Source organism: Diabrotica virgifera, chromosome 7, assembly GCF_917563875.1.
Source record: "Diabrotica virgifera virgifera chromosome 7, PGI_DIABVI_V3a".
Taxonomy (NCBI): Eukaryota; Metazoa; Arthropoda; class Insecta; order Coleoptera; family Chrysomelidae; genus Diabrotica; species Diabrotica virgifera.
Genome location: NC_065449.1, coordinates 94799336 through 94826141, shown reverse-complemented (window position 1 = coordinate 94826141; position 26806 = coordinate 94799336). Strand labels below are relative to the sequence as shown.

The window sequence follows — 26806 nt, the reverse complement described above, 5'->3', positions numbered from 1 at the left end:
TAAATTTTTTTCACTTTCCGTTGGTTCGGATTTGCCGAAAGTTCGGATTCGCGGGGTTCGGATTTACGGGGTTCTACTGTATTTTTATTCGCTAAATTGATTGTCACTAGTCGGGATAGCTTAAACCACGCTTCGACTTTGTTATTAATAAATTATTGCAAAAATAACGGTTTATAGTACGTTTACTCACGGTTTTTGCTCTGTCAAATTTGGCATGCACGTAGCTAACATGTCAAACAAAACAAGTGATATTGTGCCGATGTGTGCTTTTACCCTAAGGCTACGGCTCCACGGGCGAGAAATTGACGCTAGCAGTAGCAGTAAAATGAACTTAAGGTTCCGCGGAACGGAATGGGAATAGCCGAACTGTACCGACTACAGGACTTGTGCGTAGTCGGTTCAGTTTGGCTATTCCCATTCCGTTCCGCGGAACCTTAAGTTCATTTTACTGCTACTGCTAGCGTCAATTTCTCGCCCGTGGAGCCGTAGCCTAAGTGTGAGTTTCACCCCGTTTCGGGGGCGAAAGAAGAAACCTATAAAATAAGTCCGGAATTGGATAAACTGATTAATTCTAAGCAACGTTTGTTCTACACAGTTTTTCACTAAGTCAATACTTTTTGAGTTATTTGCGAGGGAATATGTTCATTTTTCAACAAAAAAAACAAATGACTTGAAAAGTATCGACTTAGTGAAAAAATTGTATAGAACAAAGTTGCTTAGAATTAATCAGTTTATCCACTTCCGGATTTATTTTAAAGGTTTCTTTTTTCACCCTCTAAAAGAGGTGAAACTCACCCCCAGGGTAAAAGCAGACATCGGAACAATATCACTTGTTTTGTTTGACATGTTAGCTACGTGTATGCCAAATTTCATGTCAATCCAAGCGGTTTTTTTAAATTTAGAGCAAAAACCGTGAGTGAACGTACTATAAACCGTTATTTTTGCAATAATTTATTAATAACAAAGTCGGAACGTGGTTTAAGCTATCACGACTAGCGGCAATCGATTTACCGTATAAAAATACTATGAAAAAGACTACAAACTTGCTGTAGGTAGCGCATTTCGAACTTTTCGGCGAATAAACTATTATTTTGTTATTAACAAAATAAGAACATGTTTTGAATAATCGCCACTAGTCGCATTCGATTCAGCGACCAAAAATACACCAGAGAAGACCTTAACACTATCAATTTATTTACAGGGCTTCTAATAATTCCTGAAAAACACCTAATTTTACCATAATTTATTAATAATAATTAAACGCACCACATTTGGGCTTCCAGACCACTTCCATTGGATTCAGCGACCCAAAAAACCTATAATACCACCATCAAATCGCGGCGAACTAAAAGTGTCCACGGGACCCCCTACTAGACTACTAGACTAGGCCATACAAATCTCTGGTACGAAGAAACCCACTCTGAACTTTCTATGGACAATGTCGCATAAATATCTTTCCAGCAGTAAAATTTTCGTTTCAAATTTAATGTAGAACATTTTTGTATAGAATATTGTTCACGCTAAACCGCTTAGGTTTGGAAATATTGACGAAAAACATAAGAAAACTACTAATTTACCGCCTTCTCCCCTCCCCCACCCCAAACCCGACGCTCAAAATGGTGTAACTTTTTACTGAATAATATGTGGACCATCTAGAACAATTTGGTGTTGGAGGAAAACTTTTATTGTGGATGACGGGGTTAGGCCTTTTTTTGGACCAATTATGCTATACTACCTCCGTAACTTTGGAGCTGTTAGTTTTATTAAGAATATGCATAGGACCTTTTTTGTTTAGAATTTAATGTAGAACATTTTTGTATATAACATTGTTCACGCTAAACCGCATAGTTTTAGAAATATTGACGAAAAACTTAAAAAACTACTAATTTACCGACTTCTCCTCCATCTCCCCCCGAAACCCGACGCTAAAAATGGTGTAACTTTTGACTGAACAATATGTGAACCATATAGTACAATTTGGTGTTGAAGGATAACTTTCACTTTGAATGTCTGGGTTTGGGTCTATTTATACCATACTAATGTCAGTACACAGCTAATAAGTGTGTTCTATGTTCACAGTTTACCTATTAGTGAGAAAAAACTTCCGCCTTTATTGAGAAGAAAAGCCGAAGACATAGAGGATAACAACAAACCCTCCAAACACCAAATTAAAAAAGAAAAACGAGCAGAGAGAAAGAAAAATAAAAAACAGAAGAGTAGCAAGAATGTATTGTCCAATACCATTATATTCAACGACGATGGTACTTTTGTGAATAAAAGCGATAGCGAATCTGATGCAGATGTGGAGGACAACGTTGAGGTTAGAAATTTTTATGCATCTAATGTACTTTTTTATTGGTTATTTTTTTTCAATGAAAATTTTGTTTTTGTTTATAAATTCGCAAAGTTAGTTCGTTCGTTCGTGCGTCGCCGAATCTGAAATACTTAAAGCAGATCTACCGATCGATTCCCATGTAGTTTTTTCTCTTGAATCCAATTCTGCAAACGCCATTTCGATAATGTCTCGAACTATCTTCGAAATAACCGACCTCAAAGTTGAAAATTAAATTGTGACGTCACAATCCTTCAAGTATATTATTCAGTTCGGCTGACACAAGTAAACGTCAAATCGAAATATCAAATGAATAAATTTTATTTTTTAATGTTAATGTAATGTTAAATGGCAGGTTACTATTTTTATTTGAGCTATCCTGTATACCTATCTTCCGGATAGTTTTATTATTTATTGATTACTTGTATTTTAAATAAATTATTATGCTATGATGCAAATAATAATAAATTATTATAGTTGCATCTATCAACAAAGCGTACGTTGTTTTACATTCGCGTTTGGCAGGTCCGTCAAAGTCAAGCTAAATTTTAAATTATTTTAAAATATAAATATATTTTGACAGTGAACTTAATTATCATATTAAATAAATAAGATGTTTAAAGAAGATGTTTTTGTGTATCGAAGGCACTTCACATCAATTATTAGAATGCGAACGGGCCATTGCCACACCAGACCATTTGTTTAAAACCAATTGTAGTGATACTCCTTTTTGTGAATGTGGACAAATTGGAAGTATAACTCATATGCTACTTTAATGCCCAATTAACAAAACAAATCAATTTGACCTGTATCGGAACTTGTTAATATAGGAAGTCCAACCCCCATTTCAATACAAAATGTCCTACATAATATTAATGACCAAACCTTGAGAAAGATCAGTCAATTTTTACAATATTTCAAATTAAAATATAAAATAGTTTTTTGAAAATCATGAAGATGTTCATTAAGACCCAGCTTTTTTATACTTTCGAGGAGGGTCTTCGGAATGACTCCAGTAGTAGACATAATAATCGGTATCGTCTGGGTACTTTGCATTCTCCATTGTCTCCGTATTTGAATTTCCAGATCTCTTTACTTGGTGAGCTTTTCAGTAGATTTAGTACGTAGATTATTGTTGTTAGGAATCGCCACATCATGAATTTAAAGAAGAAGGGAATATGGAAAAAATCCAGACCCTTTGAAAAGAGGATTCCCTTCCAATTACAGTCTAAATACGAGGACTGGCCAAGTACCTAAGAGGTAGAAGCCATGAAACTAAAAGAAGAAGATGTTTAATAATACAATTTGAGTATAGTTTGAAAAATAATTATTAACACCTAACGTTAAAAGTGTTATGTTTACATTATTTGTATAACGGCCTCTCCTTTAAAAAGAGTAATTGACTTTTCCATATATTACGTGTCGTTTTCATAGACATAATATGTAAGTCGTTTAAACGCTGACTAATATTTACTACACTTTATCAATAATTCATTCACACATAACGAATCTGATGTCTACAACAATTATTGTAGTCTTAAACCGCATATACCAATAAAAAGAGCCGATTTTTTTTGGTACAGAAGAAATCAAAACATCCCAGATTTAGCCATATGGCTCACACTCCCTCTAAGGGGAAAATTGACTCATCCCAGATACCTACGGTATCAAAAGGATTGAGCTCTGGTGGGACTCTTTCCATGTTATAGAGCCCTAGGTGACTTGGTATGCAGGTGTATCTCCCAAAAATTTTCGTACACATCTGGCCGTTGCGAGTAGTACTGCTTTCTGCATGGTCTTATAAAGATGTTCATTAAGACCCAGCTTTTTTATACTTTCGAGGAGGGTCTTCGGAATGACTCCAGTAGTAGACATAATAATCGGTATCGTCTGGGTACTTTGCATTCTCCATTGTCTCCGTATTTGAATTTACAGATCTCTGTACTTGGCGATCTTTTCAGTAAATTTATGATCAATGAGGGTTGTTTGTTTCGTTAATTTATTGACTAATACGAGATCTGGTCTATTATGCGCCACTGTTTGGTCTGTGAGCACAGTGCGGTCCCAGTATAGCTTGTAGTTGCCATCCTCAAGCATACTCTCAGGGACGTATTGATAATATGGGAGATGGTCGGTTTGGAGAAGTCCCAGCTTGATAGCTATCTCCTGATGAAGGATTTTCCCACTGCGTCATGCCGTTCCTTGTACTCAGTTGCAGCAAATGCCTGGCAGCCCCCTGTAAGATGTTGGATGGTTTCTTGGGCTTGACATCCATATTGGCATCTGTCGTTTTGAACATGAGGGTCTTTGATGATATATTTCAGGTAATTTCTGGTTGGTATAACCTGATCCTGAATGGCCAGTAATTAACCATCCGTTTCAGGGAACATCTTTCCTGATGTCAACCAGTAGTTCGACGCTATATTGTCGACATAATCTTGGCTGACCTCATTGGGATGTCGCCCGTGCAGAGGTTTACCCATCCAGGCGCGCACTTTTTCGTCCTTAGTAAGGTGGTTTATGCGCAGTCCTGCTTCCCTCAGTTTTATCGGTGTTGTGTCATCTACTGCGCAGATAGCGCGATGTAGAGTAGATGTTTCAGCCTGCATCTGAAAATAAGATCTTAAATTAGCAATTTGTTTGTCTAATTGCTCACCTATATCCATAAGTCCTCTTCCTCCTAAATTCCGTGGTAATGTCGTTCTGTCTACTGCACTTTTTGGATGGTGTTTTTGTGCCTTTGTGAGGTGCGTTCCTGCTTTTCGCTGAAGATTTTCTATGTCCGTTTTTGTCCACTTAACAATGCCCAATGAATAGCTAAGCGCGGAACATGCGTAGGTGTTTAGTGCCTTAAACAAATTTCTACTATTAAGGTGTGAGCGAAGCAGCTGTTTTACCCTTCGTATAAACTCAGTAGTTATCTCTGTTTTCATTTGTTTATGGTCAGTTCTCCGCGCTTGCTTTACTCCAAGATATTTATACATATCGTTTTCACCCATGGCCTCGATGTTCTGGCCATTTTACATATCGAATCCTCCGGGCTTTACTTTTCCTCTGACTATATTTAAAATACGGCACTTGTCTAGTCCGAAGTGCATGCTAATATCATTTGAAAAAGTTTCTACAGTTTTTAGCATCTCATCGAGTTGGTTTCGAGTGGAAGCCATTAATTTCAAATCATCCATATACAATAAATGATTAAGCTTTGCCACCACATTGTTGTTATTTTTTATGCTAAAACCTGCGTCTGTGGAGTTCAATAGCTGAGATATTGGGTTCATAGCTAGACAGAACCACAGTGGACTCAACGAATCTCCTTGAAACAGGCCCCGGCTGATTGCGATATTTTCAGATGCATGTTATTTTCACCAGGTATTTGAAGGTGCATTCTAGTCTTCCACTCCGTCATTATATCGCACCCTCAGTGCAAGACTGCAGTAACTCAAAATTTTATGAAAATGAAGTAATCATGGAATTAGATTGTAAACATGTAAAACCCTGTAAAACTTTAGTAACTTTCAAATGCTTAATGGGCTAAATATTACAATAACAACAGTTTAACTATTTTACGTTTTTGAACATAAGTTCCGTGCAAAACTGTTGTAACTCTAATGTAACAGAGTTACAACAGTTTTGCACGGAACATTGCAACGGATTCGATAACAAGCAATAACAAGCAATGAAAAAAGTAAGATATTTGTTATTTAAATATCTATATCTGTGGTGTTTAATTTTAATATACAGCGCGTCTACGTAATCCATTAACGGCTTAGACAATAAACAAAGATTTTCGAGACCAATCTATTCATGTAAATTTTATGTCCTTTATGTGATATTATATTTATTTTCCATAAGATGTGTGCGATGTGGTTTGACCGTTTATTTGTTAGATATTGGATTAAAACCACATAAATTAAGACTAATTATTTACGACCAAAAATATTTTTTCTCATGAAAGGAAAAACAGTTATCTTAAAACTTGTGTATTGACAATACTGAGAGGTCAAAAATATCTCTTCTCAGAAAACTTGCCAAAATACAGCCAAAAATTCAAATGGCCAAAAAGAAAGATTTGGTATACTTAAGCCATTCGGGTATGATACCAGAAGCCCACCATAGTTTTTATAAAAATATTTTGGCACAAGATGATGTACGAGAAGAGGACAACAACTACGGTAAAACCTGTCAGCAACGGCCACTAAAAATAAAAGAACTATTGGCCGATATAGAAAGGTAGCCGGCATTGCCAGTTTTTGTAGTCTAGATATACATAATTGGTTTGGGGAATTTTTAAACTGGCCGTTAGTACAGGTGGCCGGTAACACTCGTTTTACTGTAAAAGTAAATGTGTCTACACTTTTTACAATTTTCTCCGTGCAAAACTGTTGTAACTTTGAAATTTTAATACTAAATGTGTAGTGATTAACAATTTTTTCCGTGCAAAAGTGTTGTAACTTTGAAATTCCTAATTTTTTTTGCATTAATATTATTTTATTTAAATTTCTATTTTTGGTTAATGTAATATAGGCTGAAAAGCATGCAAAATCATAATCAAATGTTAACAGGACTTAAGTAATGTTAACAGGACTGTGTAAGACACAAGTTTCTTAAAACTTGTGTCTTATTTCACTGATATTGGCACGAAAATAAACAAAACCGTCTTTATCTCGAAACTTACTTATTTTGACTTACTGCAGTCTTGCACTGAGGGTGCGATATGCTCTAAAAAGGTCACTATATTATCATCGACTTTATATATTCTCAATATATCTATAAGCCATTCATGTGGCACTGAATCAAAGGCCTTCTTGTAATCAATGAAGGCAGTAAAAAGATTCCTCTTTTTGTTGTTCTTTGCACCCCATGGAACCCTTAGCGCATCCTTTCCGTTGAGGCTCTATGATATTGTTCAGAGCACAGTGTTGGTAGATACGCCGGGCTACACAGGATGTGACCAATTTATACAAAGTTGGAAGACAAGTAATTGGGCGGTATTTGGCTGGATCTTGGGTGTTATTTTGATCCTTCGGAATTAAATAAGTCGTTCCCTGAGTTAGGAATGATGGTATATCCTGCGGATTAGAAATAACATGATTAATTAGTGTTGATAAGCATTCATGAACACTCCAAAACTTCTTGAGCCAAAAGTTTTGAACTCCGTCTGGACCAGGAGACTTCCAGTTATGAAGCTCTTTGATGGCATTTGAGACTTCTTCAGTAGTGAAGGGTTCGTAAAGGGTGGTAATGTAGTGTTGGCAGTTCTGTGTCGTATCTTCTATCCATCCAGCATTGTTGTTAAGAGCAGCTGGCGTGGAAAGTTGATTTCCCCAAAACTCATGAATTTCTTCTTGGCTTGGGTAAGTCTTATCGACACGTTCTACAGTGGAATTGAGTTTTCGATAAAACGCCTTTTCAGAACTTTCAAAAAGAGCATTGTCGCTTTTGCGGTTGTTACTAACTTTGTACCTCCTTAGTCGTCCTGAATAAACGGAGAGCTTTTGTTTTAATGTATCCAGACACTGATGGGCTGTGTTGTTTTCTGGATCATATCTTGAGTGTCTTGCGGTAGTCAGCATTATTTTTTCAGCTCTTCTGATGACTTTTCTACTTGTTATACCTCGTATGTATTCTGTGACTATACCAATATCCCTAATAATTCGATCTTTCCGAGCAGTCTTTTTTCCCAGAGTGCAATTCTGTTTCAGTTCTTTCGTTATTAGTAACCCGTCGTGTTCTGATCTTAACGCCCATTACATTAGCAATTGCTGTTGCTGCACAGTAGATTAGCATATGCAAATATTCCAACGTGTGAGCTTCTACGACATAGTTGGGTAGGACTTCAGTGTTCACAATTTGTAACAGCGCACCTAGTTTCTTACAAGAGTTTATTCGTGGTAGCGGTGGTCTGCTAAGTGGGTTTGTTCCATTAAACTCTTGTATGGCACGTGTCATTTCGTTTACTAGACTATCGCGCAACTCGTTGTTTTCCTGCTATGTATTATCAGGTTGAGTTTCTGGCATGGGAATCTCAGGAGTCTGCTCATCGAGGATTTCATTAGGGACTTGATCTAAAACTTGTTCTTGGTTATTAATCTCCCGTTCGACTTCGCTTTTGATCGAATTGCGTCTAGTCTCTGGGATAAGGTTGTTCCTTATGATTACCCGGTATTGATCTGATACTCTTTGCTCCAATACTTGAATATCTGGGTACGTCCTGCAAAATTCGGCATACAGCTGTTGTCGGTAGCCGATTGTTTCTTGACCGAGGTTTGTCACCTCGTAATAGAAGCGCAAAATGTTTTCATTAATGGACACAGTCCATTTCATGCGCTGCCTCGGTCGTCCCGCTTGAGTGAGCGCCGGCTGATGATCCAGCGCAGCACCTTCGGCGGGTGAAGCTCTTGTTGTTGTTTGGCTCGCTTGTGGTTGTGGTTGGGCTGTAGCTGATTGTATGACAGGGGCCCGCCTCCTCAACACCCTGCCACCGACGTCCCGCATGCTGTCACGTCCAGCGCCGGCTCCAGACGTGCCCTGGCGATCCCCAGGCAGCGATCCTAAACATAAATCAGAATTCTCCATATTAATGGGTGTGCATTTTATACCTACTGCCAGGGGTCAGTTTTTGTTCCACGGCAAGTATCCCTGCTACTCTCTGGGTATTGGCGCTACGAATACCCAGAAAGCATCCCCCATTCGCAGGGGGCCGCGCCTGATAGAAGAACTGACAAAAAACTCCCACAGGAAATCAAAACAAAAACTCCCACAGGGAATCAAAACATTATTATTGTGAAATTCTGACTTAGCCCTCTATCCCAAACATCAGAGAATTTTTTTTGTAAATAACTGGGGTGCATTTTTTTGTAAATTATTAGTCTTCTTTCACTTTACATTTATTTTCCTCCAAATATTTATTACTTGTGCATAAATATATTTTTTTTAATATAAAGAGTTATTTGCATTTCTTAACTTGCGAAAATCCTTTAGGAATTTTCAGATTGCGATAGGTACACTGTACACTATAATAGAGTATATGCACAGGTAGATCGCATACTCGAGGTAGAGCGCATACTGCGCTACTGTAGTATGCGATCTACCTCGAGGGTGCGATCTACCTGAAGGATATGCACAAAATAATGAAAAGCAAGGAAACTCTTGTAGAAAAAATATTTATTCTTGTTCCAGATATTGTGTTGTTGGTAGACAAGACTTAACTAATTTGTAACTCTACCAAGCCATTTTATTTGAAAAGAGGAGTTGATACTTGCGCATCCCCTGGGAAAATATTACGGTGTTATTTGAATAATAGTAGAGAAACTAAATTTACATAAAATTTATTGTATATTCCTAAATGGTAGTAGTATAAATGTTTATTAGTACTTAGCAATAAACATTTTGCCTGCAAAGGTGACTTTCATTATTGTGTGTAATCCCTTATGAGAAAAGATTTTGGTGAATAGCCGCAAACCGCACATGGATACATTACCAGCAAAAACAATCTTTACAAAGTGAATAAAACGGTTAAGTCATAAGAATTATTGTTTTAATTTTACAAATGAACACTTTGTCATATCAATTTACTATTTTAGTTTGGAATAAGCCAAAAAATTGGCGTATTACCCAAATAAACCCAAATAAAATAGCAAATTGATATGAAAAATTAAATTATTATTATTAAGTATTAATTTGTAAAATTAAAATAATAATCCTTATGATTTATGCGTTTTATTCACTTTGTAAAGATTATTTTTGTCGGCATTGTAACATAATACAGCTTATAAACCACATCCCTCGGTAGATAACAAGTTATATGTAGTAGAAAAGCGACGGTAGATCGCACACTATAGTAGCACACATTTTTTGTTTTTTTGTTTAGTTCTAATATTATGTTTCTTATTTTTTTTAAGAAGTTGATGTTTATTTATTATTTTGTATAGTTTCTATTTTTTTATGAAAATAAATTATTACCTACTATAATAGATTAGCATTTTAGAACTTAATTTCATTCGAACACAATTTCCAATAAAAAAAAAAAGAATAGTTTTGACCTTTGGCAACATTGTACCAACGTCTTTCAGTGGCCTTTGCATGAAAATAATTCAGAATACAGTAGTCCGCTTAAGTATTTGATTTTTATAATAAACTTGCGTACATAGAAAAATTTTTGATTTTCGTATTTTCTAAAACTGTTGGCCGATTAAGTGATTTTTTAATATGTTATAGCTTCATTCTTGAACAATACCGCTGTAATAATATTGTTGCTAAACAGGTAAATTTTCCTTGTATACCGGGTGTACGAATCAAATTGTGTCTTTTTCTCTAAGTCCGCATCACCCTGTGGAATATTTTAGCATTTATAAAATACTGAATTTAAGGCTGTTTTATCAGTTGAAGCACATTGCAATGTTAAGTGGGCGTATCACTTACTTTCGTAGACTGCTTACGTCAGACACACGTGATTCCCTACTTGAAATTGATTGGAAGTAGGGAGTGCGACCGACAATTCGGTCTTTACTCAGTGGCGCCGGCGGACAAGTATTTTAATGACAACAAAATGCATTATTCTCCATTCAAATTAGTTTTGTCGGGAATACCTTGTTACATTGATTTTATCGTGGATAGTATTTTAAAAAGAATTATCACATTTTTGTCACATAGTTTGGCCTAGGTCAAACTAGTTTATCCTGATATAATAAAGATTCACACTTCAGGATAAACTAGTACGGCCTTCTTCTACTTGTAGTGCCTATCCGTTTCGGATGTTGGCGGCCATCATGGCAATCTCTACTTTTCACACTGCTGCTCTGAAAAGATTTGTAGTGGTTGTGTTGAACCACGTACGTAGATTTTTCAGCCAGGAAATCCTTCGCCTAGTACGGCCTAGCCTACACTAATTTAGCCGAGTCGAAAGTAATTTGACGAACATGTAAGGACTTTTACATGCGGGGAATTCCCAAATTACGTCCTTTATAATCCAAGGATGGTACTAAAAGTGAGAAATTTGACCTAGGCTGTCTGTCCGTCGGTCCGTCCGACCGCGAATATAACTGCTCCGTCACTATACTAGGTAGAATGACAAATAAGGTGTCAAATGAAAGCTTATAATCCAAGGATGGTACCAAAGGTGAGAAATTTGAGCTAGGCTGTCTGTCCGTCGGTCCGTCCGACCGCGAAAATAACTGCTCCGTCACTATACCAGGTAGAATGAAAAATGAGGTGTCAAATAAATGCTTTTAATCCGAAGATGTTATTAAAGGTAAGAAATCTTAGCGAGGCTGTCTGTCCGTCTTTCCGTCCGATCGCGAATGTAATTCTTCCGTCAATATACCAGATATAATGACAAATGAGGTGTCAAATGAAAGCTTAGAATCCAAGGCTGGTACTAAAGGTGAGAAAGGACCCCGCAGAAACCTTATGGGAAATGGCTCTCTGTCAAATGCTCTGATACTTTGGATTCTGGTAGTCCTTGATATGTAGAACAAAAGACTTCATGGGCGCGTAGCTCCAAAAAATTATAGTTCTGATATATAAGCCTCTGAAGTTATAGGTACAGTGAGGACGTTTGAGTTGAAATAAATTCATTTTCTCGAGAATGGGGGACTCTGGAGATAAATTACGAATCAGCTCGATTTTTATTTTTAAATAATAATTTTTTGGCGTATATATCATACTAGTGACGTCATCTATCTGGGCGTGATGACGCAATCGGTGATTTTTTTAAATAGGAATAGGGGTCGTGTGATAGCTCATTTGAAAGGTAATTTAATTCTCTATTCACTAATGTAAACATTAACATAATTATTTATACAGGGTGGCCAAAACTTTTTTTTAATTAAATTAATTGAGACAAAAAGAAGAATGTATATAATTTATTTATTTCGAAATACATTTTACTGCTGTCAGAAAACAGAAAAAAATGTTAATTTGAAAAATAAACATTGCCTTTCGCTTAAATTAAATGTCCAAACTGCTAAGAGGTCGGTGGGTGGCAGCTTTAATATTGAATTTAAGCAAAAAAACAATATTTATTTATCAAATAAACATTTTTTAAACGACCCCTATTCCTATTTAAAAATATCATCGATTGCGTCATCACGCCCAGATGGATGACGTCACTAGTATGATATATATGCCAAAAATTATAATTTAAAAATAAAAATTGACCTGATTCGTAATTTATCTCCAGAGTCGCCCATTCTCGAGAAAATGAATTTATTCCAACTCAAACGTCCTCTCTATACCTATATCTTCAGAGGCTTATATCTTAGAACTATGATTTTTTGGAGCTACGCGTCCATGGAGTCTTTTGCTCTACACATCAAGAATTACCACAATCCTAAGTTTCAGAGCATTTGACAGAGAGCCATTTCCCATAAAGTTTCTGCGGGGTCCTTTGTTCTAGGACTTCCGGTTCTAGACGCTCACTTCAGGCCAAACTAGTTTGGGCTTTAGTAACATTCTTGGATTATAAGCTTTTATTTGACACCTCATTTTTCATTCTACCTGGTATAGTGACAGAGCAGTTATATTCGCGGTCGGACGGACCGACAGACAGACAGCATAGGTCAATTTTGTCACTTGTAGTACCATCCTTGGATTATAAGCTTTCATTTGACACCTCATTTGTCATTCTACCTGGTATAGTGACGAAGCAGTTATATTCGCGGTCGGACAGACCGACAGACAGACAGCCTAGGTCAAATTCCTAACTTTTAGTACCATCCTTGGATTATAAGCTTTCATTTAACACCTTGCTGAAAAATCTACGTACGTGGTTCAACACAACCACTAAAAGTCTTTTCAGAGCAGCAGTGAGAAAAGTAGAGATTGCCATGATGATCGCCAATATCCGAAACGGATAGGCACTAGAAGAAGAATAAGAAGAAGGCCGTACTAGTTTATCCTGAAGTGTGAATCTTTATTATATCAGGATAAACTAGTTTGGCCTAGGCTAAACTAGTTTGGCCTGAAGTGTGTTTATTTATATCAGGATAAACTAGTTTGGCCTACGCGTGATATGATAAACTAGTTTGACCTAGGTCATACTAGTTTATCCTAGGCGGTGAGGACAAAGTAGTTTGGCCTAGGCCAAACTAGTTTGTCCCGAAATCGGGTTTGACCGGTAACATATACATTATTTTAATATATTTATAGGTTGCAGTTACATAAAAAAAGTATCCAATTGATGAATAAAACACAAATCGTGGATAATAGTATAATTTTCTGTCTTATTTTAAAACACCCTGGGACTCATTTCTTATCTTGTCAACTTATATCCCTAAACTAATGTAATACTTAAAAATACGCGTAAACTAAAGAACTTGTAACTTATACCACTAAACTAATAATATATTATGTACTTAAAATACCCGTAAACTAAATAAGTTTAATGTTTTCAAAATAACTAAGAATACTGTAAACTGTAAACACTAAGCAAGTTGATGAAGAAAATACAAGAATGAATAACTGGAAATGGATTCTAATAATTCAAGCGAACTGACCGACTGACCGTACGTTCATGAGATTTGTCGTTACGAAGGCGATAACGATGAAACTAAGCGCCAATGCTGCGTAACTCGTTTCATTATTAGATTTCAATATTTTTAGCAAATTTTCTTCAAAGTTGGAACACGCTTTTCTCGATTATTACTGGACACAGAAAGGTGAAAAAAAAATCAACGATTACAGAAAAAAAAACTCTTTCAAGTGATGGGAGTAAAAAGTTTGGTTATAATAGAACGTTAAACATTATAATCTAATTTTTCAACAGAATTTTCAAAAAAATAAAAAAAGTAAAACCATCATTTTAAAGACAACATAATTTCGAACAACGTGTCCAAATTTCGAGACATTCTGTCGGTAAATAACAGAGAAAACACTGTCCCTAGGTTTTGGTGCACCGATAAAACAGCCTTAAAACGCAACTATAGCCTCAAGTTTTCTTAACATTCTGTTTTTTGATTCATTCGTTTATATTGCCTAATAAAAAAGTTAGGTACTTTAATATAGACATGTTCTTCATCAATACACGGTGTTTTTAAATAACTATGACAAACTTTAAGAGGTAATTCTGCATGAAAAAATAATGACAGTTTGCTTTATAAACGTATGTCCGCAAATGTTTCGTTTCCGAGATACGTCATGTTGAATTTTTTCTTACAAACTGGCGATTTATTTAATGCTCTAAAACCAGTTGAGATATGCAAATGGAATTTGGTGGGTTCTAAGACGTAGTTATTGCTCATTTTTTGACATACAATTAAGAAGTTAATAGTCACCATTGGCACGCATACGGGTAATATAACCGATCATATTACCCGTATGCACGCTAATGGTGAATATAAAATTCTTAATTGTATGTCAAAAATCTTCAATAACTATCTTTCAAAACCTATCAAATTTCATTTGCATATCTTAACTGGTTTGACAAAAACTGGATCTCAAAAATTCAACATCCCGTATCACGTAAACGAAACATTTGCGGACATACGTTTATAAAGCAAACCGTTATTATTTTTTCAAGCAGAATTACCCCTTAAAGTTTGCCATACTTATTTAAAAACACCGTGTATTGATGAAGAACATGTCTAGTTGTTAAAGTACCTAACTTTTTTATTATACAACATTAACAAATGAATAAAAAACAGAATGTTAAGAAAACCTGAGGCTATAGTTGGCTTTAATTTCAGTATTTTATAAATGATAGAATATTCCACAGGGCGCTGCAAACTTTGAGAAAAAACACAGTTTGATTCATACACCCGGTATACAATGAAAATTTACATGTTTAGCAACAATATTATTACAGCGGTATTGTTAAAGAATCAGGCTATAACATGTTAAAAAAATCACTTAAATCGGCCAACAGATTTAGGAAATACGAGACATTAAAAATGACCAAATTTTTAAGTGGGCGGATTTCTAAACACGCAAGTTTATAATTCTTTGAAAACCTTTTGTTAACTGCGTGTAGCGAAGTTGAGATAAATTACATGTAATTGATAAATATGTTCTCCTTAATTTTGTATACATCTGTACATATATCTCTTTTCGTCTAGTTATAATTTTATTATGTTTCTGACTATCGCGGATCTTCATTATCTTGTACTATAAATTTTTAAATATTTTGTTTAAATTATTAGGAGGCTTCAACTTCCAAAGCAGCTCCACATGAATACATTCCCAAAGGGACTGAATCAGGTTATAATTCAGATAAAATCGACAATAGCAGTCCAGATTCAAACAACCGTGGAGTTTCACCGGAGATGCGAGTAGATGACAGCGGAGTACCGAGTCCGACGGTTGGAATGCTGAGTGTAACACCGGGAAGTCCCGAAAATAGTCCTGTTTCTAGCGAGACCCCATTGGATACCTGCAGTAGTTCGAGTCCTATTTGTGGACGCAATAGTCCCAATGATGAGTAAGTAACTTGATTTGATCGAAAGGTATTCATACAGTTTAATTTTTTTTAATGGTATAGGTGTAATGTGTAGTGTGTGTGTTGAGTAAATGTCTTGTTCTTGGTAAAGTCGACTTCATTGTAAATCGATTTCATTGTCTTTACAAAGAGGCGCTTATTGTATCCCAACATCTGCAGTCCCTTAAGTGAGTACCGATGATGGTCAAATACATTAAGCGTCTCTTTATAAAGAAAATGAAGTCGACTTTACCAAGTAGCAATAAACTTCCAATGGTTTCTATTATTCTCTCTTTCTTGACCATCTCTTAGATCTAGTAACACGTATTGCTGTAGCCATCCTATCTTCCCAAGACCCATCCCTGCGTCCTACGGTTTGATGATACCCACAGTATTGTCAGTTTGGGAAGTCTGTTTAGTAAAATATATATTTTAGATATTTTACAAAATTTAAATTGAATGAGTTATTATGCTGACATAATTTTTCGCAATTTTTGCAGAAGATTCGCATATTTGTCTAAGATGGCTATAATTTCAGATGGGTTATTTATGAATTATGAGATTATTTATATATGTGAGTATTCAACATTCGCTGAGTTGAGAGAATGAGCTTTCGTCTATGTTCATTTCTTGGATCACCACCCTGTAAAAGTATTTATTGACTTTATAACTTTTCTTTCTTTTTTCTCCCCTTCCGTAGCTTAACTAAACCGGGGCTTGGGTTTAGTTTAGCTACATATTCACCCATCTCTTCCATTCTTTTCCGTCTTGTGCTAACTTTATAACTTTTCTTTCTTTTTTCTCCCCTTCCGTAGCTTAACTAAACCGGGGCTTGGGTTTAGTTTAGCTACATATTCACCCATCTCTTCCATTCTTTTCCGTCTTGTGCTATTATCTTCATTTCTTCAAGCGTTTCCTGTTTAATGTTTCCCGCATCTATTATTTTATGTGTCCATTTTTTCTCGGTCTGCGTTTTTTCTTTTTTGTGATATATTTCTTGTTTCGTAAATTTTTCTCGTTAGTCTACTAGGTTTCATTCTCGTCAGATGTCCATACCAATTTAATTGTATCTTTATTATTTTGTTCGTTATTGATTCCTATTTGGTTATCCCTCTTATTACCTCATTTCTTATTCTATCCCATTTCGTCTTTCTGGCTATAGCTCGTAGATGTTTCATTACCATTGCGTTTACCCTGCTACTATGCTTTTTCTGCAAAGTCCAATTTTCACTCGTATATAGTATCGTCGGTATCACAATTGTATTATATATTTTCATTTTTACTTCTTGGTACAATGGTTTTTCCTCAGAACTGGCGCTAGTGCGTAGTACAGTTTGTTTGTTTGTTTTGTTTCTTCAAGGTCTATTTTTCCATCATTGTTAATTATAGTTCCAACATAAACATATGCGGTAACTATTTCCAGTTGACTATTTTTGAATTTATTTCATTTTCTTCCTATTCGTTGATGACCATTATTTTACTATTCTCGATGTTTATTTTAATTTCTCTATTTCCTGTGTCCATTATGTCCATAGCATTTTTATAATAGTCGGAGAGATAGAAGCGGATTTTGTGCGTGATAAGTAATATGGAAAAACTATACGGGGATATGTTGAATTAGTTGTGTACATGACTTTCACCAACGGCCGGAAACCAGAGTTGGGGCCGAGGGTAGTTTTAAGGGGTCAAAGTCGCGGATTTTATTATTTTTTTTATGACGCTCATGATCTAGATAGTTCACCAAAATTTGGGAATAAGTAGGTCATGACGTAACTAAGTAACATCTCTAGGGGCGGAACGCTGCGTGGCCGACAAAGGGGTGGGGGTAGGGGTGAATATAAAAAATATAAAGGGTTTTTTGCGACGTTCGTGATTGAGATAGTGGACCAAAATTGGGAAATAAGTAGACCATGACATTACTAAGTAAAATCCCCAGAGCCGGAAACCAGAGTTGGGGATGAGGGTAGTTAGCTTTCCCCCCGAATCAATACTTCTTTCTATTATGTTTCTAATGATGTAATTGTTATCCTTTCTGGTCTAAACGCTACTTCCCAGTTCCCAGTTCTTTTTCTACCTCTTTTCTTAGCCTCTTCTCCCAGTTTATCCCTTCTTCTTTCATGTACTTGACCATTTCCGGGTCTATGTCGTCATCCCCTCCAGCTTTACCTGTTTTTATGTTTAATACTTCCTGTTTTACTTCTTCTCTACTTATTTGCTCTAATTCTTTGTTTTTGTTATCTTGATATTTTTCATTTCTACCGTTTATTGTTTCATTTCTGAATTTATTTTTGTAGTATTCTTTTCATACTTTCGCTATCTGTTCGGAATTTGTCTGGATTTGGTTTGTTGTATCCCTTACTGGTGTTATTTCTTTATGTTTTCCTTTGTCCATATGTCTGTTGTCCAAAAGCTTCTATTATTTGTTACATAGTTTTCTTGTAATTCTTCTCCAAACTCTTCCCACATCTTTGTTTTTGATTGTCTTATGGTGTTTTTGCCAATCGTCGTAGCCTTTTATATTCCCCTTTATCTTCTTCCAGCTCGGTTTAAATGTATTTTTTGCATGCATAGACTTTATAACACAAATTTCCGTTTCTTTTCTAGGATTGTGGAGGAGTTCGAGCGACCAGAGTCAAGACTAGCATTTGTAAGTAATAAGAACGCGGATCTAAAAGTTGACCTAGAAAAACTTAGTTTAGTAAATGCTGATAATCAGAAAAAGCTTTTTGATCAAGATGAAGATAGTAATATGGAGGGTGCTTGCGGTCCCGTCCCGGAGGACGAAAAGGTAGAGTTTAGTAGACTATTTAGATCAGATTCAGATATTAATTTAATATCAACTTATCATTTTGACACATTTAATTTACTTTCATATTATTTATTTCATAAATTGTATGGCTAAATCGTATACATCCGTAATACCTTTTCTACTCCATTAATAATAGATTTACCCGCAAAAAGCATGTAAATATTTCTTGGCGCTTGGAGCTTGACGTTTATAAGCTCTATCCGTAAAAAGGAGACAAAAGAAATGTAAAATCGTCGATTGATATTTTTTGATATCGTGCTGGCGGATCTTGTGTTGACAATATATTTGTACTTCAATAAAATATCGACAGAAAAACAGCCAGAAATGTACTGACTCATTTAGTGTTCGTTAACTTAGGAAGGCCTATGATACAGTACCCTTAAAACGATTGTTTAATATATTGACGAAGGCAGGCCTAAATAATACATACATCAACGCTATAGCGAACATGTGCATACATGCAAAAAGTGCCGTTAAAATGGAGAATACAACGACAGACTCATTTCCTGTGACAAAAGGCTTGAAGCAAGGATGTTCTTTATCTGCAACTCTATCAAATCTATAGAAGCATTAAACAACTAAAGGAGAAAATGCACAGGGATGAGAATACAACAGAGGAACAAGTACATAACAAATATTTTCTTCGCAGATGATTAAGTGATTATGGCAAAACGATGAGGAAGACATGGCTTTTATTTTTCGAACCGAAGAATGCGAAAATTGAAGACTCACCATCAACATTAACAGAACGGAATCTTCTTCCTTTTTGGCATCATAAACCTGGATGGTCTTTGCCTGTCTGACTATGTCCTTCCATTCAGATCTCTCTTGTACGTTTCTCTTTCATTGTCTTACATTCATGATTTTCAGGTCGCCTTCCATGTCATCCAACCATCTCGTTCTAGGCCTTCCTTTTTTTCGCCTTCCTACCGGCTTCCATTGTAATATTTTCTTTGTTGTTTTTGTGTTTTTGCATCTTCTTCTCTGGACATGTCCCAGCCGTGACAGTCTTTGACTTTTCACAAATCTTACAGTATCATAACCTTCATTCAATTCATTAACCTCGTCGTTTCTCCTGATTCTCCATGTGCTGTCTTCCTCTTGCACAGAGCACCATATACTTTTCTCAGTATCTTTCTCTCGAATGTCTTGAGCTTCTTTTTTTTTTCGTCAGTACCCAGGTTTTGCAACCATAGGTTACTACGGGTCTAATCAATGTAGATAGTAATTTTGGTTCTTTTGTCTTATAATTTCAATGTCATCAATCTTTACGGAATTCTTTTGATTGATTTTTGTGCCAAGAAGCCACACGTTCAATAGTATAGTTGTCTATTACGATATTATTTTCATTGTCATTATGTCTCTTAAAGGTAGGAGCTATGATAAGTATGGCAGAAGAACTCGAAAAATACGAAGTTGAAATATTGGCACTGCAGGAAATCAAATGGAAGAGCCAGAGAGAAATTCGTAACAAAACGGAATATCTTAGAATAAAGGATGAAGAAAGAGACCCCCAACTATCGATTAAAGATATAACGAAAAATGCGAAGAATTTAAAGATTTAGTAACAGTGATAGCGAAGGAAGGACTGTCGTAACGGCACATGCAGCAGAAAATACAATAGGTCAGAAATGTGGTACAAACAATAAACTCATTACTTTGGTCTCCTAGGATTAATCTACAAGTCGGCTGTAAAACCAGTTTTAACGTACGGATCTGAATATTGGTAAATGACGATGAAAGAGGAGAAAAACTGGAAGTGGTACAAATGAACTATCGAAGAAAAGCGTGTCAGATATCCAGACTTGATCATATACCAAATGAAGAAATAAGATGAAGAACAGAAAGAATTTACAATATTGTAGATACAATATAATCCAATCAATTTTTATAATACAGGCATGTAATGCGAATGAAAGACGAACGATGACCAAAACAGTCCTTAAACTATGTTCCATGAGACACAAGAGGGAGAGGAAGACTAGCATTATAATGGAGAGAAGAAATAGACAATTTGCAGCAGAACAGAACTTCTGTGATGTATCTAATATTGGTTTTAAAATAGATAGATAAACAATAAAAAAGAATGTAACCCTTGAGTAGTCACTAAGAATTCTAAAATATTAGTAACTGCTTCTTTTGCTTTATTATTATTATATGTTTATTTACTAAATTGTAACAAACAACACGATTACAGTATGTTGCTTTCTGCACATGTGATGGCCTTTATATAACATATGAGGAAATCAGAAAGTGAGTCTGGGTATACAGGGTGTTTCATTAATAATTGTCTATATAGTAACTGGAGAAACCTTAGCACAAAATACGAAGATTTAACCTAAAACACTTGAATAAAATGTGGTTCCTTACTGAGTTGCAGGGTATTTTATCTAAAAATTTAAAAACTATTTTTGCTCAGAATTTTAAAACTATTCGACGTATATGTTTCATACTTGGCAGGAAGTGTAGGTACTGTACAAACTACTAAATTATGTTACACAAACGTTTCTGGCTATTACCAGAGGCGCACGACGGGGGAAGTGAATGGTTAACCCTTTCCAAATTCTACGCCACTGGCGAAATCGCTTTTTTAGTTCAATTTTTGGATTCTCCAATACTTTCTATGAAAATAATATACTCTTCATTCGTAACGATAAAGTCCTTAGTTTTCGAGATCTTTGAAGTTAAGAATGAATCGACACGGTTATTTTGATCAGTGTATTGTGTCGCTTCATTTTTAATTTCAAATATCTCGAAAACTAATCATTTTATCGTTACGAATAAAGAGTACATTATTTACATAAAAAGTATTGCAAAATCAAAAAATTACACTAAAATAGCAATTTTGTCAGTGGCGTAGAATTTGGGAAGGGTCAACCAGACACTATCCCCTGTCGTACGCCTCTGGTAGTAGCTAGAAACGTTTATTTATCTTAATTTAGTAGGGTGTACAGCACCTACACTTTCTGCCAAGTATGATAAGAATACGCCAAATAGTTTTAAGGTACTGGGTACAAATAATTTTTAAATTTTAATCATATGAAGCATAATATCATAAATTAATCAAAATAACTGTGCCGTTTCATATTTAACTTCAAATATCTCGAAAACTAATGACTTTATCGTTACCAATGAAGAGTATATTATTTACGTAGAAAGTATTGGAGAATCTAAAAATGGCACAAAAATAGTAATTCCTCCATTGGCGTAGAATTTGAGAAGGGTCAACTATTCACCATCCCCTGCCGTACGCCTCTGGTAGTAGCTAGAAACGTTTGTTTGTCACAATTTAGTAGGGTGTCTAGTAGTCGCACGTTCTGATAAGTATGAAAAGGATACGTCGAATAGTTTTAAAATGCTGTGAAAAAATAGTGTTTAAATTTTTAGATCAAACACCCTGTAACTCAGTAAGGAACCACATTTTATTTAAGTGTTTTAGGTTAAATCTTCGTATTTTGTGCTAAGGTTTCTCCAGTTACTATATGGACAATTATTAATGAAACACCCTGTATACGTTCAGTCTAGTAATATTTCATTTGATTCAATCGCATAACTTAACTTACACTTCTTCTCTACGACATAATCATATAAATTCGATTGGTATTCTTATTTTTATCTTCCAATCCTCCAATTGGTAAAAGACGGGAATTTGGCTAAAACAAATTCAGGGTTAGCCACTTGGCCAGAGTTTTTCAACCGTCTTCATCTGAACCCTGAGGATGGCATCGAAATTCACATTTTGGAAATCGTGTATGACCTTGAACTACTGATTAAATTTTTTAAAAATAGACAATTCAAAAAGCATTAACAGAAAACTGAACCCAAAGAAATCTGGTCCCGGTTCTATTACTATAAATTGGCAAAATTACTTACTAAAATCACTAGCCAATTGTGTCTGAGTTTAACGAACCGACTATATTAGCTATTCTTTCGTTATTTCCTCGGTATAGTAAGTTTCGTTGAATACTTCTACTAGTATATCCATGAGGTTCTCTAGGAATCTTAAAATTTCTTTAGGTATTTCATCCGGTCCCATGGATTTATCATTTTTTGTACGTTTTAGTACTTTTATCAATTTCCTGAGGCAGATAGGCCTTACGCCACTATGTGGTAAAAAGGTTTTTTTTAAATATATACAGGGTGTCCCAGACTAATTTACCCACGCTATATCTCTTATATAACGAATAGAGATTTTCGAATGGGACAAAAGGTGATATATTCTACTTGTAATACACTTTATATGGCGTACAAAAAAATCATCCCCTAAATAATCATCCCTTAGTTACAACACCTAACTTTAATTTTTTTTAATAGCACCCTGTATATTTTTTTATAGTTTTGGATGTGGTCTTTTATCGTCTATTCAACACATTTTTTGAAAATAAAATCGGTTCGTAAATAATCTAGAAACTATCAGTTTATTTTTGTTAAATTGTGTGTCCCAGACTAATTTATCCAGGTTATATTTCTTAAACAAATAGAGATTTTCGAATGGCACAAAAACTGATCTATTCCATTTGTAATACACTTTCATAAGGCGTAGAAAAAATTCATCCCTAACTTACAGGGTGCTATGTAAAAAAAATAAAGTTAGGGGTTGTAACTAAGGGATGAATATTTAGGGGATTTTTTTCTACGTCATATTAAAGTGTATTACAAATGTAATAGATCAGTTTTTGTCCCATTCGAAAATCTCTTATTCGTTTATGAAATATAGCCTTGATAAATTAGTCTGGGACACATAATTAACAAAACTAAACTGATATTTTCTTGGTTATTTACGAACCGATTTTATTTTCAAAAAATGTGTTGAATAGACGATAGAAGACCACATCCAAAACTATAAAAAAATATACAGGGTGCTATTAAAAAAATTAAAGTTAGGGGTTGTAGCTAAGGGATGATTATTTAGGGGATGATTTTTTTTGTACGCCATATTAAAGTGTATTACAAGTAGAATATATTACCTTTTGTCCCATTCGAAAATCTCTATTCGTTTAAAGTCTGTTTTAGACTATAACATAAAATTATATAAGAAAATGGTATACTAAGTTTTGTCATAATGTAAAACAGGAAACAAAATCTGTTAACAGAAAATGTTATACAAATTAGAACATGTCCTATTTGATAACAATTTTTAGTACACAGGCATGCGCAGTTAGGTTATTTTCGTTATACTGTCACATTGGTTCTTTTAAGGTTAACTCTTCTTTTAAGAAATGTTGCAATGGAAGCAGCTGATAATAATAGTTTTCTTATCCATCATATAAAATATATCTTTGTAATATAAAATATCAAAGATAAAACTAACCAGTTAAATGTTGAGAAAAATGAGGTTAAAATATTCTTAAAAGAAAATAAGAAGAAGAAAATTGAGGTTAACAATACATGTTTTGTACATGTACCGTCACAAAAATATAAAAAAGTAGTTTTTTTAGCATGTAATGCGCAGAATCACATAACATATTTTGATACCAAAATGTGACAATGTAATACACACAACTTCTTGTATTAATATTGTACACAATCATTTCATGTAAGTTTTTGTTATACCATTTTCTTATATCATTTTATGTTATAGTCTAAAACAGACTTAAGAGATATAGCGTGGGTAAATTAGTCTTGGATACCCTGTATATCAATTTCCCCTTTGGTAATTGTAGATCCATTTCTACCTCTTGGTTCTATTGTCTCCATTATTTCGTCGTCTTCAAATAGCTCTTTTATATATTCTTCCCATCTATATTTAGACCATATCATCTCATATAGACCAATTAGTCTTCAGACAATTTCAGAATATTTAAACATATCCCAGGCATTCGATAAGGACTCCTACCTAAAAAATAGATACTTCCTTGTAGTCAATCAATAATCATCAACGACATTTGAAACTACCGTAGCCACACCTGCTGATGAAAGCACCATTGCCGTCTCCAATTTCATGCCAATCTTTACGAAATACTAAAAATATTATAGTAATTACTTATAATAATTTTGGCTATAGTGCTACTGCTAAGAGGTTATAATAGGAGAGGCTTGGATGCTAAATTTGAAGTTACTAAAGCGTCATGGGGACCTATTGGGTTGTGAAGATTACGTCCTAAAACCAAAAAAAGTTTTCCATTTTAGTGGGGATTTTCTATTTTTTTAATTCAATTTTCCGTTTCCAAAAATCGTTTTTTCCGATTATAGCGCCATCTATACATAATTCGAAAAATGTCTCGAATAAAATTTACTTATTTTTACGTAAGGAATCCAAATCTGCAATAAAAAATGGGGGTTCCTATTTAAGATTGTAAAGTAACCCCCCGCCCCACCTCCGTGGGGGGTCGTGTTTGGTATCATTCGATAGATTTTTGAAAAATATTGAACACACATTTTTCAGTTTTTCTATCCGATGTTCATTTCGCGAAATGTTCGCTTTTTTGTGAAACTTTGTGACTCGCCCATTTCCTTACGCCCTGCTCAAATCGTCAGATTTTTGAAATATACACTGTTCTTCATGTACTTAACTTAGCTTGTTTTATTGTGCTTTCTACCATTAATTATTGTGCGTTTTAAAAAAATTATGTGCTGTGTTTAACAATTTAATAATGAAACAGGAGAAAAAATCACAACAAATTACGTAAGTCATAATCTGAGATGAAGTATGGAATTGAATAATATGTAAGAGAGCAAAGTGTGTCTGATGAATATGGTTAATTTTGAGAACTTTGCGCTCATAGTTTTAGTTCTTATTTATCGATTTTGCATCAGTTTAATATGCATGTCTATTATAAATAGCATTAATAAACTTGTTTTATGAGTTCGACACTATTACCTCATGATAATTAGGTTTTGTGGGTCAATTTTTATGTTTTGTGGCAAAATATAGATTTGTAAGTAGGTTTTGTAGATTTTAAAAATAATTTTACATTGAAATACATTTATCATATACACTCCCGGCCAAAAAAATCACAACACCTTAAAAATGGGCCATTTTTGATTTCTCCAATCTCCTAACCTGTTGTCCGATTTATTTAATATGTTATAGCCTTATTCTCTAAGAATATAGATGTAGTAATAGTGTTGCTGACCAGGTAAATGTCATTGTATACCGGGTGTAACAATAACACTGTGTTTTTTTCTGAAAGTTCGTAACACCCTGTGGAATATTCTAGCATTTAAAAAATATTGAAATTAAAACTCAATTGTAGCCTTAGCCTTTCTTAACATTCTGCTTTTTGACTCATTCACTTATGTTGGATAATGAAAAAGTTAGGTACTTTGACAACTAGCCATGTTCTTCATCAATACATGGTGTTTCTAAATAAGTACGACAAACTTTAAGGGGTAATTCTGCATGAAAAAATAATGACCGTTTGATTTATAAACGTATGTCTGCAAATGCTTCGTTTCCGAGATACAGAATGTTGAATTTTTCTTACACACTGACGATTTATTTATTGCTCTAAAACCGGTTGAGATATGCAAATAAAATTTGGTGGGTTTTAAGAGGCAGTTATTGCGCATTTTTTGACATACAATTATGTATTTTATATTCACCATTTGCGTGCATACGGGTCATATTACTTGGTCATATTACCTGTATGCACGCCAATGGTGAATATAAAATTTTTAGTTGTATGTCAAAAAATGTGAAATAACTACTTCTTAAAACCTGCCAAATTTCATGTGCATATCTCAACCAGTTTTAGAGCAATAAATAAATCGTCAGTTTGTAAGAAAAAATTCAACATCCCGTATCTCAGAAACGAAGCATTTGCGGACATATGTTTATAAAGCAAACATTATTTTTTCATGCAGAATTAACCCTTAAAGTTTGTCTCACTTATTTAGAAACACCCTGTATTGATGAAGAACATGGCTAGTTGTCAAAGTACCTAACTTTTTCATTATCCAACATAAGTGAATGAGTCAAAAAGCAGAATGTTAAGAAAGGCTAAGGCTACAATTGAGTTTTAATTTCAATATTTTTTAAATGCTTGAATATTCCACAGGGTGTTACGAACTTTCAGGAAAAAACACAATATTATTGTTTCAGCCGTTATACAATGACATTTGCCTGTTCGGCAACACTATTACCACATCGATATTCTTAGAGAATAAGGCTATAACATATTAAAAAAATCACTAAAATCGGACAACAGATTTAGAAGATTCGAGAAATCAAAAAGGACCCATTTGTAAGGTGTCCCGATTTTTTTGGCCAGGAGTGTACATTTTTATTAAAATTATGTACAGAGTTGTT

The 26806-nt window shown here is 34.8% G+C and overlaps 1 protein-coding gene across 2 annotated transcripts in view; it reads left to right on the top strand.

Annotated features, from left to right (window-relative positions):
• Nucleotides 1-26806, top strand: part of LOC114327514 (ubiquitin carboxyl-terminal hydrolase 16) — a 109433-nt gene that overhangs the window by 52040 nt on the left and 30587 nt on the right. The window contains exons 6-8 of one of the 2 annotated variants that reach the window (XM_050655735.1): nt 2080-2320; nt 15472-15749; nt 18351-18393. In XM_050655735.1, the coding sequence (XP_050511692.1) occupies nt 2080-2320; nt 15472-15749; nt 18351-18393 (562 nt within the window). Of the gene's footprint in view, nt 1-2079; nt 2321-15471; nt 15750-18350; nt 18535-26806 lie in introns of both variants that reach the window. The other variant, XM_050655734.1, reaches the window with a different exon arrangement.